The 14,024-nt window shown below is 41.2% G+C and overlaps 1 protein-coding gene across 2 annotated transcripts in view; it reads right to left on the reverse strand.

The window, feature by feature from the left end:
• Positions 1 to 1,644: 1,644 nt before the first annotated feature.
• rph3aa (rabphilin 3A homolog (mouse), a) overlaps positions 1,645 to 14,024 on the reverse strand; it is a 34,890-nt gene continuing 22,510 nt past the window's right edge. The window contains exons 5-16 of one of the 2 annotated variants that reach the window (XM_031301311.2): positions 12,686 to 12,839; positions 12,243 to 12,419; positions 11,920 to 12,102; positions 10,456 to 10,535; positions 9,830 to 9,904; positions 9,630 to 9,739; positions 8,939 to 9,065; positions 7,850 to 7,903; positions 6,923 to 7,074; positions 6,112 to 6,193; positions 5,893 to 5,989; positions 1,645 to 2,701 (exon numbers count right to left, since the gene is read on the reverse strand). In XM_031301311.2, coding sequence (XP_031157171.1) covers positions 2,568 to 2,701; positions 5,893 to 5,989; positions 6,112 to 6,193; positions 6,923 to 7,074; positions 7,850 to 7,903; positions 8,939 to 9,065; positions 9,630 to 9,739; positions 9,830 to 9,904; positions 10,456 to 10,535; positions 11,920 to 12,102; positions 12,243 to 12,419; positions 12,686 to 12,839 — 1,425 coding nt within the window. In that variant the 3' untranslated portion in view covers positions 1,645 to 2,567. Of the gene's footprint in view, positions 2,702 to 5,892; positions 5,990 to 6,111; positions 6,194 to 6,922; positions 7,075 to 7,849; positions 7,904 to 8,938; positions 9,066 to 9,629; positions 9,740 to 9,829; positions 9,905 to 10,455; positions 10,536 to 11,919; positions 12,115 to 12,242; positions 12,420 to 12,685; positions 12,840 to 14,024 lie in introns of both variants that reach the window. The other variant, XM_031301310.2, reaches the window with a different exon arrangement.

A 14,024-nucleotide genomic window follows, 5' to 3' on the forward strand; every position in this document is an offset into this window, starting at 1 on the left:
CCTTGATGTTAAAGCAGCCATATTATGCTCATTTTCAGGTTCATAATTGTATTTTAAGGTTGTACCAGAATAGGTTTACATGGTTTAATTTTCAAAAAACACCATATATTTGTTGTACTGCACCGCTCTCTCTCACTGCTGCAGATCCTCTTTTCACCTGGTCTCTGTTTTAGCTACAGAGTGAGACCTCTTTTCTTCTTCTTCTTCTGTACTATCTTTGATTGCACTCGCACATGTGCAGTAGCTCAGATGTAGATCATGTCAGCTAGCTATATAGACAGTAAAAGAAAGGCTGTTTCTCCAACTTCAGTCAGTTACAAGTCAGGATTAGCTGGGAGATTTCTAAATGAGGGCGCACATGGAAGTAGTTCTTTTGTAGATTATGGTGAACTTGTGTGTGTTGTAGCAGTGCTTTGCTATTGAGAATGAGGTAGCATGCTAGCGTTAGCATGCTAGCGTTAGCATTAGCGTTAGCATGCTAACGCTAACGCTACGAGCTAATGGTTGCGGTTAGCCTGCTCGTTTCGGCTTGTGACGTCACAAGCCGTGCCGCTTTTGAACAGCTCACCCAGAGACTGAAGGCAGGACACATTCAGAAACCGTATCTCACTCTAAACAGCATGGATGGATTTTTTTCAAAGTTTGTATGTGTGTGGAAGTACCAGAGACACAACATAACACCCCAAATCCCAGAAAAAGTGATTTTTTCATAATATGGGCACTTTAAAGATGATATGTAATATTTTTTAATATTTTTTCATTTTAATCAATGACACAGAGCTTGGTATATCCCACCCTACTCTGCCTCTGATTGGCTAGTCCTCGTTGCCTTCATTGGTTGGATTGGTTACGTTTATGCATGAGGAGTGAGATTGGTAGGTGTAGGGTAAGAATATCAAGGTAAGTCAATGGACAGGACATCCTAGAAACACAAGCTTCGCTAACCGCTCAGCTACCACAACAAATAGAATCTAAGTATGTGGGAAACACTGCATCATTAGAACGAAATGACATGAACAAACGTTACTAAACATAATGTGAATAAAACTTTAAGATTAACTCCTCAATGAACAGATACATTCATCACTTTCTTCACATACATTAATCGCCAATTAAGACAACTCCTATGACCCCCTTCACAATGTCATCAAGTCTGTGTTTACATCCATGATTTCGATTGAGAGACCCTATAGCGGCAGAAAATGACATATTTGTAAGTTTAAGTCAGATCAGCTGTATTCATTTATGTCAATTTGTTGTTGTTTGTCTCACCTGCACAATCTTTCTTCTTTACTTTATTTTTTTGTGTTACTGTTGTCTTGATTTTATTGTGCAAAAAATAAACAAATTCATTGATCTTTTTTGTCAGATATAAATGTTTGGGTTCCTGTCAGGCATTTGCTTGTTACTACTTATGAGAAAGGTAGATTATGTCTCAGCTTGAAATTCAAGGACAGACTTTTCAGGTTGTCAAGTCCGTAAACTTTCACCCACTTGGACAAAAGGCAAGTTTTATCAAGAGAAGTCAAAGTTCATAAAATTCTCCGCTGCGTGTCTGTCTGAGCTGATTGGCTCAAACCTCGCCTGATTCAGGCAAAGTTTCCTGCCATGTCACAACACATATCGAACAGGCTGAAGAGCAAAGGAAGTGCCATGATGTCTTTATTTATTAGCCACGTGTATGCTACAATATGGCATGCATCAACATGAATACAGAGAGTAAAATTATCATTATGTATCTCAAAACACTTCAGATTTAAATTCATCAATCAAATATATATCTGGAGGAATATTTCATAGATTTTCTGTAAGTGTGCTTACGTTGCATGATCAAATTTGTTCTTCATAATAAACTATCATGCAGAAGCATTTTGGGACGTCTTCAGAGGGAGCTCACATATGCACAAAGTGAAGGTGATAATGAAACCAACATGTTATCTGTGTCAAAAAAAAAGAATGGATTTCACATCAACACCAACAAAAAGTAATTTTGTTTACATCATTTTTGGAGCCAAACACCTGCTAAGTGTCCTATTTAATATTTAACATAAGCATGATGCAATAACACAAGTGAAATGAGTGTTTTGGTGATGCAAGCACTCGCTGTTATCACATTACATGATCCCATATGACAGGAACAGAGATCAACATAAACAGGTCAGAAACGTGGGAATCCCCTCTGTGTGGTTGGAGGGTGGAGGCACACTTCATTACAACACACTGGTTTAAAGGCAATAATGATTACAAGGGTTGCATCATCGCCATAAAATATGATAATCGCTCTGTTCAATCATTACCGCATGTCAGGTAAGGTTTATATATTACAGTTTATGATATGATTGCAGTGAAAAGTTACGTTTAGTGGTAGCGCCTTATTAAAAAAAAGCCCAGAGGTCAACATCCATGTTGGTCACCTGAAAACTGTTAGAAATGTAGCCTGCACATTGCACAACAAACTACATAAAAGCAAAAGGGTAATATCCGTCTACCTGTGCTCACTGGAAGACAATATTCTACAGGGGGAATGATAGAGAAAGAAAATACATCTAGACGAGTGGGAAGACGCTTTAATCCTCAAACTGGACAGTGTTGTCATTTAGCAGAACATGCCAGCGCTCAATCTTCTTGTCTTTGTTCTTGAGGCATTCGTACCAGTGCTTCAAACACTCTCCTTTGGCCTGGATGCCCAACTGACATCCTCCTGGAGGCAGAGAGAAAAGTGAGCGTTAGTCTGTATCCACGACATTCCACTTCCGGGATTGCTCCATTGCCTCTGGAAATTCTGCCAGATGTCCCTCATTCAGCCAGATGTCTGTTACCTTACACTTTCTTTATGTTGTAATTTTAAACTCTGGTGATTTATGAAGACTATGGTTAACTGCTCCTCAGATCTCTGCAGGGTAAATCCAGACAGCTAGCTAGACTATCTGTCCAATCTGAGTTTTCTGTTGCACGACTAAAACAACTTTTGAACGTACACGTGTTCCACCAAAACAAGTTCCTTCCTGAGGCTATTTTGCAGCGGCACAGTGGCTCTGTCCAGCGCTTAGCGCCGCCCATGATGATTGTGATTGGTTTAAAGAAATGCCAATAAACCAGAGCACATTTTTCTCCCATCCCGGAATGCTGTGTGGACTAGCCAGACCCTCCTCCGCAGCGCTGTGGAGGAAGGTCTGGCAATGCGAGACTAAGTGAGCGTCAATACCATTAACATCATGAATGATGTATTTGTTTTGTATGTTGTTTGTGTCATTGCTTATTACTGCTTTGCATGGTTGCATGTCTCAAGAAAATGGCTATAATCGGTTTTACGTGGCTGTATTCTGTTGCTTACATGGCTTCACATACAGAATGTGGATACTGTTGATGTGTGACTTTACTAATGTCTTGCTGCTTCCTGTCGCTCTGCAAGGCTCCTTGAGAAAGTTTTTTTGTTGCTGTGGCTGCCTTTATTTGACTTCTGTCTGTACATTTTTACCTGCAGCCTACCAATGTATGGCTGTTTACTGTTGCTCTGGCCTCGCCAAAAGACTACAGTTGAAAATTAGCCAGCTGGCTAACACTGGCACATTTACAGAAGTGTTGATTAATGTGCTTTGTCCTTATAAATAAAATAAATGAAATGAAAAATGAAATATCTTTTCAGACATGACACTAAGACATGCTAGCAGCTCTGTGAGGCTGTATTTAGGCTTTAACGTGTTAGTATGCTAAGATTTTCTAACTAGCGCCAAAAAGGCTGATGAGAGTGTCATTAGTTTTGCTAGTTACTTTTGCTTGTTTAGTCATAAACCAAAGATACAAAGTCAGGGGATGATCAAAGTTATTTTATGTGAATCCATGCAATAGTTGTCAAGATATTTTTGTCTGGACCAAAGTGAAGACCAACTGAGACTTTCTTGACTTGCAAAATTATCTTTTGAAATGACATCAACATCAAATGTGTAACTCATGGCACAATTCATACAAAAATGCTCGTGAGGACGGAGATCGTTTTCATTTTAAAGTGCTGTTTTAAAATGAAAACGTAGTAGTGTGGATGCAGCCTCAGCCCTCTATAATGTTTACCATGTTCACCATCTCAGTTAAAGGGGTGATAGAATGCAAAACCGATTTTACCTTGTCATAGTTGAAAAACAACAGTTTGGAGGGTAAATAGGACATACATTAAACCTCAAAATCCCATTGACACCTCTTTCCTCTGCAAATCTCACAATTTGAAACTGCCTCTGAAAACGGGCAAATCTCAACGAGCCGCTGAGTTGACATCAACTCGGTGGCTCCTGGCTCTAGTCTCTACCTTTGTCACGCCCTAACATTTACATAGGCTCCACCACTGACCTGAGGTCAGCTTAGTCTTCTGAATCTAGCTAGGTCACGCAGATCTCAGAAATGTTATACATTGTTCGTTCGCTATTTAATTACTAAATTCACTTCTGAGACTTTTTTATGTGAGAAATCAACTATGTAGAGGTCAAATATGGGCCGTTATACGAAAATTGATGGCTAATTGCAAATTTTGTCCGACTGTGTGTCGCAGTTCAGCATGGAGCTCAGCAGGCTACGTGACAGCGGCCGGTGCTGCCTCGCCGCCCGACGTGTCCTCCTTCACAGACCCCGGTTCGCTGTGAGCTAGATGGATCTCCGTCACGACCGGAAGCCAGCGGCGCTCCATACCCGCGTAAAAGTCACCGTTTCTGGGTTACTGGACTACCAAATGCTGAGGCCCTGACGGAGTTCCAGGGTCTGCAGCTAACCGCGATCTTTACCCATAGGATTGAATGGACACTAGCAGCTAACGAAACCCCTCACATTCAAAAAAATGCATTAAATTGAAATTGGATTGCTTTGTAAGACCTTGGGGTAGCTGTAATATAAGTGGCGTGACGAAATTCAAACTGTAAATATACTATAGTTATGCCGGCAGCCGGCCAGCTCCGCGGAGCCCCAGTTGTCCAATAACCCAGAAAAGGTGACCTTCTCCTGGGTATGGAGCGCAGCGGGGTTGCCGCTGTCTCATCAGACTGTGTGGACCTCCTGAAGTCCGACACGTCTTACCAAATTTGCAATTAGCCATCAATTTTTGTAAAACGGCCCATATTTGAGCTTTTATAGTTGATTTCTCACATAAAAAAGTCTCAGAAGTGAATTTAGTAACGAAACATTGCAGTGTCTGAAATATGAGACCTACTGTCTTGTCTCCAATGTATGTGTATGTGGTTCCTCAACCAATCAGCGCGCAGCTCATCTAAATATTCATGAGCATACCATATTTGGAAGAAAAGCTCTCGTTCCAAATAGGGCCAAAACACAGGGATGCATAAGGGCCCATAAAATAGCAACTGGGCAATTTTCAGCCCAATCAATGTTACATACCCTATAAGGAGACGTTAAGGAACCGTGTGAAATACCCTAAAAAATCATTATATCACCCCTTTAAGTGTGTTAGCATGCTAACGTTTGCTAATTTGCACTCCAGCTGAGGCTGATGGGAATGTCATTCAAGTATTTAGTCATAATTAAACCAAAGTAATAAATAAATTATTAACTATGGTGGCAAAAGATGAAAAGGGATCAAGTTATTACATTTCCTAATTTAATTTTAGGAAGGCTTGGATGTTTCAAATTTCATAGCAATCCATCCAATACTGGTCAACACGTTTCACTCAAAACCACAAATGTCAACTTCATGGTGGCGTTAGAAGAAAACTCAGAGGATCGCCAAAATTATTAGAATTTATCCTCTGGCCACTATGATCCTTGAAACCTTGTTCCAAATTGCATGGCAATCCATCCAAAGTTGTTGAGATATTTCAGTCTGGACTGAAGTGGTGGACAGACAAGTGGTGTATTAATGAAGAAATACAATTGCAAGACAATAGCCACACTTACCAATGAAATCATTGGATTTTCCCATGTCATAGTCCCAGACTGAGATGTCGAGGGTTTTCTTGGCTAGTTCACCATGTTTTATTTCGTAACCGAACTCCTGAAACACAGTTATGAAACATAAAAATGTTATTACAAAATCTATGGCTGAGATCTGAGTGAGCAGAACACTGTAATGTTCAGTATGTGCAAATAAAAAGCAACAGTTTAGTAATAACTGACCTCGTTAAATTCTGGATTGAGGGTCTTCTTTTTTATCTGTGTCTTGTTTTTGGCTTTCTTCCCCATATCGGGCTTCAGACATCTACAGCACAAAAGAAAAATAACTGTTATATTATTAAACACATTATAATCAAACACATGTAAAAACTTTAGTCTAAACACACACACATATATATATATATATATATATATATATATATATATATATATATACTGGGCCTACAACAACGTGTAGAGCAGCCTAAAACCTTTATACAAACCTTTTTATTGTGCATACAATACTAAGCTTTTAAAATAAAAATTGTTGACATATTCACAGGGGTGTCAGACTGGGGGTGAAAATGGGACTGAGTACCCAGGGCCCTTATGTGAGAAGGGCCCAAAAAGATGCTAGAATGAATAGCTGTGGATGCAGGGAGGGGCCCATAGAGAATGCCTTTCTACAGGGCCCAGAATTTTGTGCTACGCCCCTGCATATTCATATAGTTATACATAATGTTTTAATGTTAAAATGTGGCACAGTAAATCCTTAAGCTTAACTGTATCTGTGTATGGCTACCTTATGGCTAGCTTAGCTGTAGGCCAGTAATTCCACACCTATGATCATTGTTGTGTACATTGAAAAAAATCATTACTAATAATATGTTGAATTCATCTTAATGTATATTTTAATGTACATTTTAATTTTTTTTTAAACCACTGAGCAATAATTTGGCGGACCCCATACAGCAACTCTGAGGACCCTCTAGGGGTCCCGGACCCCCTGTTGAAGATCTCTGAGCTAGAGGATTCAACTGAATGGAGCACATACATTTTAACGAATGGGTCGGAGTATCCGTTGGAGTCCATGGCAGCCAGATGGGCACAGCGGACCACGCCCACCATCAGACGACCCTGCTGGCTGTTGTACGTCAGTGACACCAGGATACGACCCCTCTCCTCTGAATCCTCACCTTCATTCAGCTGCACACACACACACACACACACACACACACACACACACACACACACACACACACACACACACACACACACACACATATATACACATAACAGATACCACACATGCATACAAAGTAATAGTATTTAATTTCACTGATCTAAATGCTCCTTTACCCTCTGAACATATCTGGAGGGATTACACAGTGATTATCATAATATCTTCTAATGGAGGATAATGTACGTGCTACAAAATGGTATATATACTGTATATCATTATGCAATAGGCTTAGCTCCATTTACATTAACATGCTGTACATTACATTAGCAAATAGACTCTAAATACTTTCTTGCTTCATGTCTGTGGTTCTACTGAAGATATAAATTGTTTTTAAATGACTCATGAATATATAATAGATCAATTTCAAGTCTCAGTGATTTCCTAAAACAGCTGGTTATTGTAATTGTCATCAAACCAACAGTAGGACATAGTGCATTTGTTTGGGACTATTTTTCAGCAGCAGTTTAATCCATATTTGGTGCTCTAGTGAGTATTTGTTGCAGTAACACGGTGTGTGTGTGGGGGATTGAGTCAAAATAAACTACAGTAGGTGGATCCCGATGAAGGAAAATGTCACCTAGTGCAACAGTGTGGCTCAATGATGTTTTTAAATAGGGGTTGGACAACAATGTAGGGATGCACCAAAAGGACACAAACTAATCTGGCGTCCTTAAATTCAGCAAAGAAGTCCAACACCATCCAATGCACAGTGGTACAAGATCCACGTGAGGGTCTTACATCATCCTCGTAGAGAGCCATGCCACGGGCCGGTCCTCCCACAGCTTTCTTCACCTGTAAACCCAGTTATCATCACTTTCTGTACACACAAAAGCTAAAGTGTTACATTTCAAAGCAAATGAAAAGTCAATGTATAACGTAGGGATGTAATAATGAATCAATATAAATGTGTAAAAGTCCTAGGGCGTAATAAACTTTTGATTTCACTTGTGTCACTATTCTTTAAATAATTTTTGTTATTTAAGATCAAATACAATTTCAGGATGAACTGACCCTTTAACTGATGCTGTACTTTTTTATATTTTATAGTACATTTTTTAACAATATGAGATGTCAGTAGTGGGGTTTCCATCAACGTATTTTTATGCACATTTTGAAGTATCGCATTAGAAAATGTTGATGGAAACGGCAAAATTCGAAAAAACTTCCTCAAATTCGCAAAAACGTTTTCCGCTTGCTTGAGGTGGTTTTTGCCTTTTTCGAAAAAGAGTTAATGCGCAAAATGTGACATGGCAACAGCTTTGCCGAATAAGTTGTGACGTTGCGAACATGTAAGTCACATGACTATAGTCCCGGTATCGATCGGATAGGGGAAGGATCGGGAAATGTGTCCCATCCAGTGCAGCGTACACTCGTGGCACAAGGTGCGTAGTGGAGTTGCGGCGCTGTAGCCTGGGCCTCAGCCACGTCGGGTATATTGACGAATTGGTTCAACAGCTTGAATGGTACGGCCCAGCACACCGCGTACACAGCGGTGAACGGTTGCCTCGCTGACACCAAATGTCCCTGTCACAACCCTGTATTCTGCACAGGCGGCCGACTTGTACGATGCTACCTCTCTCCATAAGAACTTCACTTCTAAACTCTTTGATTCAGCACGCCGGTTTGCAATCTACAACCATGCGTAACGTCAACTTGTGACGAAACTACGCTTTGCGTAGTCTAGTTTATTCGCTCTAAACCAGTTGATGGAAACGCTTCTAATTCGCATTTTCTTTTTTTCTCTCTTTTTTGCAACATTTTAAAAGTTTGCTTAAAATTCACTTTACAGTTAGATGGAAACATGACTAGTGTTGGTCTCAGACTCACCGGGATCACTCGTTCTAAGCAAACATTGAAGTTCTTCTTCTGATCAAACTTCAGTTTCTTCAGAGCAACGCGCGTCTCTCCGATGAATTCATTGTGTCCGAACTTGTCCTCGTCACTCACCGAAAGCCTGAAGACAGACAGTGTGTCTCATGAAACTCTTTTGTAATTAGTACAATATACAGTAGGAGGCAGTGGCACACAAGTACGCATTTGAGGTACCCAACAGTATATAAAGGAGTTAAACATATACAGCAGTAAAATGCAACATAAACATTAATGCAGCGGGAATATTAATCCAGAAACTTCAGATAGAAGAGGAAAACACTGACAGAGAACATTTTACTGCAACAATGAGTACTTTTGTGGCCGGTTAGCTCAGTTGGTAGAGCAGGCACACACATAATGTAGAGGTTTATTCCACGACGCAGAAGGTCCAGGGTTTGAGTCCGACCTGTGACGGTTTCCTGCACGTCTTCCCCCTCTCTCTCCCCTTTCATGTCTGAGTGAGCTGTCCTATCACTAAAGGTGGAAATGCCCATAAAAATAATCTTTAAAAAAAACAATGAGTACTTTAAGTACATTTTGCAGATACATACTTTGACTTAAGTAAGGTTTTGAATGCAGGACTTTTACTTGAGTAAAGGATCTGAATACTTCTTCCACCACTGGAGGAAAGGTTGGTTGTTCTTACCGGAGAGTTTTGCGTGACATTTCGTCATCAGTGATACCGTGGTAGACCAGAGTCTCATTCCACACAGGATTCAGAGTGGTTTTTAGTGTCTTGGTGCGAAGCTTGTTGGACTGAGAACAAAATAATGACAAATTTAAAAAAAACTGATTATGACAACAGTGTAAACACCTTGAAGTTAGAAGCTAATACTGTGTCTGTACCTTACTGGCTCCAGGTAAGAGGTGCAGCTTCACATACGGGTCAGCGAGTCCGTTTGAGTCCATCGGCTTTAAACCCTGAGAGACACAAAGAAAGATAATGGTGACAATCAGTGTGAGTTGCACACATTAAATGTTAATATTGTCTAATATATTCCACATAGTTTATTGTTGGTGTCATTGAATCCAAACGTTTCTACAAATCTAGTTTACACTTATTGGATGAGCCTCATTTTGTTTGGTCTCATCTTTTCTTTTCTCGTCTTGTGGTGTCCTATCTTTTCTTGTCGCATTTTTTATGATTTTTTCTCGTCTTATTGCTTTCGTTTTTGACTCATCTTTTCTTGTCTCGTCTTAACCTTCCCATCTTCTCCCATCTCGTCTGCTCGGTCTCATCTTGTCTGGTCGGGCCCCATCTTAGTTTGTCCTTTCATGTGTTATTCCATTTGGTCTTGTCTCATTTTGTCCCATCTTGTCTTTAATTGTCTTATCTCATCCCTTCTTGTCTGGTCCCGTCCCGTCTTGTCTCATTCTGTCAGTGTTGTCCTGTCTTGTCTCGTCCTGTCTTTTCTCATGTTGTATTTTCTCATTGTGTGTGTGTGTGTGTGTGTGTGTGTGTGTGTGTTTACCTTGGCTTTAACGATACAGCAGTAAAGGGCGTGAGTCTCCTGTTCGTAAAGCAGACTGAACTCCAGAGATCCCAGAGTGGCTGCAAAATTATAAAAACACAGGAACACGTCAGACACCTAAGAGGAAAACTCCATCTGAACTGTTAGAGAAACCAATTTCCCTGTAAAGCAGATAAACATTGATTTGTTACTCTTCATCGCTCCACTGGGAATTTCTCTCACAGCTGTGGGCACAACTTATATTATTCACAGAGATAAAAAATGAGTAAAAAATGAAACATGTAGAATGTGAAGACGCTACGTTCTATAAAGTAGAGCTTTATGTTAAGATGTAAAATGTCATGATTGTGGTTTTCAGTTGTGTTTTTTTCTCTTTTACTTTTGTCTATTTATTCCCTGTGTGTTACTGTTTCCCTGTTATTTGTTCATGATTATGTTTTACCCGTGTTCGTTTTGTGTTTTGTTTACATCCTGTTTTACTTTGCTGTCTGTTTCTCCTGTGTCATGTCTTGTTTTATTTCCTGTCTTGTGTTTTCCCGCCTCTGTGATTGTCTGCCCTGCCCTGATGTGTCTCACCCAACCCGTTCTCACTCCGAACTCTAAAATACGGACGTTTGGACAGTGGCTGTCAGCGTCTGAAGTGACGAAAAAAACGCCCTTCAGCGTCTTTGTATAACGTACCGGGGAGAGCAGCAGATACACGGGGTTTAGCGAGTAGTATGTAAGGACGAAATTCTGCGTTAGGAGGTTGGTTGGGGTAGCGGATGGGTCAAACACAGGACTTTCACCCAGGAGACCAGGGTTCGTGTCCCGTGTGTTTCCTAAAGTCGCTTTCTTCTTTAACTGTCCCGTTATTCCCGCGTGTCACGGAAGCGTAAGCCCACCCACTTTTCCTAAACTCAACCGTCCCGTTCCCGCGTGTCACAGACCTTTTCCTTAACATAGCTGCGTAAAAAGGGACGCCAAGAGTCCCGACCAAGCACGTTTAGTTAAAGCGCGTTATATGACGCTAAAGGAGACTTTTAGCGTCAATAACAACGACAAAGGCACCTGACCAAGCGTCCTTATTTTACGAGATGGGAGTGAGAATGTGTTGTCTCACATGTTCATCAGCCCTCTTGTCACCTGTCCCTCGTTACTACCCTCGTTACTGTGTGTGTTTAGTCTCTGTGCTTTCTTTTTCTGATGTCCGATCGTTGTTGTAACGCGAGTCTTTACGTGAGACTATACGCGATTCTCTACCTGTGAAGTTTTATTCCTCCTAGTGTTTTTGGTTATTCCTAATCTTCTGTTTCCTGAGTGTTTTTTTTTTTCTACCTTTTTTTTTGTTTTCTACCTGCTTGCTTCAGGACACTTTTTGTTGTAACCAGTTTGATTTAATAAACTAACAAAACCTTATGTTGCCTCCTCGTCAGCATTTTTGGGTCCAAGCCTGCAAAAATCCTGACATAAAATCAGTCTTACTGGCGTCGTCTGAGTCATAGTCGTTGTCCTCGTCCTCTGTTCGATCAGGTGGGGGTCGTGCGGGGGCGGTGTTGTTGACGGGTGGATTAATCCTGGCTGCAGGAACATGTGATGAAATGGAGCTTGAGACAACAGGTTGTCTTTTTTCCTCCACAGCTGGAGGGGACACGGTCTCTTTCACATCTGCAGCAGGAGCTACCGACATTACAATCAGCAATTAATACAGTCCGAAACATCTTTTTATACGTAGTTATCAATGTCAAACTGTTGAAAGCGGCCCTGTTGCGTGGGGCTTATTCTTAGAAGGAGCAGCGCTGCTTTACCTGAGGTGGGGGTGACCTGCTGTGCGTTTGCTCGAGGAGGTTTGGAGGCTAACACGTGTCTCTCAGTCTTCATTACAGCTGCTGGACAGGACTGACTCTCATTATAGCTGTCAGCTGTTGTTGTTGCTGTTGTTGCTGTCTGCCCCCATTGTTCTGATCCACAGGACTGCTGCTGCTCTGTGGAGAGGACATAAGAATATCACTGTCACCAAAACCGATACTGTTGGTGCTACTGTAGTCTCACATTTCAAGCTCTATCTCCACAGCGCTTTGTGGAGTAAAGTCTGGCTACATCATAGATGCATTCTGGGATAGGAGAAAAAAAAATGCTCTGGGTTGTTTGCATTTCTTCACAACCATACATATATATATATATATATATACATAATATTATTCTACAGTATATAGGCCTAATGCATACACACTCTGTTTGTATAAAATACCATATTCCTGATGATGTGTTGTAGGTTCCTGTGATCCTCCTGGACCAGACCTGTTCACGGTGCTGGACTGTTGAGATCTGGACAGAGGGAGGGGGGCAGGCAGACCCTGCTGGACTCTTCCCTTGAAGAACCAAGCTCCTGAACGCTTCTGCACCTGCAGGAACAATTCAGATACATTTAGTCCTAGTTCTACAAACACAGAGGACTGGCCCATAGACAATAAAAAATACGGACAGTTATGTAGTCTCATCACATCCACAGGTTTTAAAGTTTAAGTGAAAGTTGAGATGTTGAGATTGGGTGTACGACAAATAATGGACGAAGCTTCCGGGTTTGAAAAGTGCAGCCAATGCTGAAGCTCCTTAAACCTGCATTTTATCTAATTTCCAGCAGCGGGCGACTCCACTGGCTCCAAAAAGAAATGTGTCTATAAAAGTCAATGAGAAAATGACCCTACTTCTCACTTGATTTATTACCTCAGTAAACATTTTCATAATGAGTTTACAGTCTCAATCGCTAAGTTCAAGTCTTCCTCAATACACATGATGTTAATTTAGTAAATTATGGTCCCATTTATTTTAAAATAGACGATAAAGCAGGGGATGCTTTAGGGGCGTGGCTACATGCCAACCTGTCAATCAGGACAGAGGCTACCAAGGGAGATAACGCCAGGCCAGCTATCGAAGACAATATAAAGCTTTTATTCTGAGGTACTCAACGACGTCCGTTAGTTTCAGCCACGGATGTTGTTTGTCTCGCTCTAAGCACAGCTTGAACTTTTACCATCTCCATTAGCAACTTCATTAGACTGTGAACTGAGGACTGTGCGAGGACAGCGACATACAACATTGGAAGAATGTTTGCCGGATCGATGGTGTCCATATTAGCTTTTACTCTTGTCCTCCTCTTTGTGCTGTTTTAAAAAAAATTGCACTATCCACATTCAACTGTTCTGCTGGCTCTGTGCAGGAAGTGTATGCTCTGCGCAGGAAGTGTGCGACAACGTTAGTTGTCCACTGAATATGACGTGTAGCCACCACGCCCATTTCCAGCACGTCAGGTAATTGTCATGCATCGCTCCCGGGTTGTGACCCAGGTCATAATTTCCAAAAGAGTTGAACACAGGTCAGACAACCCTAGCCCAACCCTGGTCAGTGGTGTGATAAAGAGGTATTAGCAATGCTAACCATGGCACTGTCTCCGCTGGATGACTCGCTTCAGAAGGGTTGAAAAACAACTTTCCCTCCTTAGCGTTTAGCTTAGCGCAGGGCTATTGCAACCATAAACAACACTGGCTTAGACACGTCATCCTCCCCAGCTCCATCTCTCCTCAAAAAGC

Source organism: Sander lucioperca, chromosome 14 (genome assembly GCF_008315115.2).
Source record: "Sander lucioperca isolate FBNREF2018 chromosome 14, SLUC_FBN_1.2, whole genome shotgun sequence".
Lineage (NCBI taxonomy): Eukaryota > Metazoa > Chordata > Actinopteri > Perciformes > Percidae > Sander > Sander lucioperca.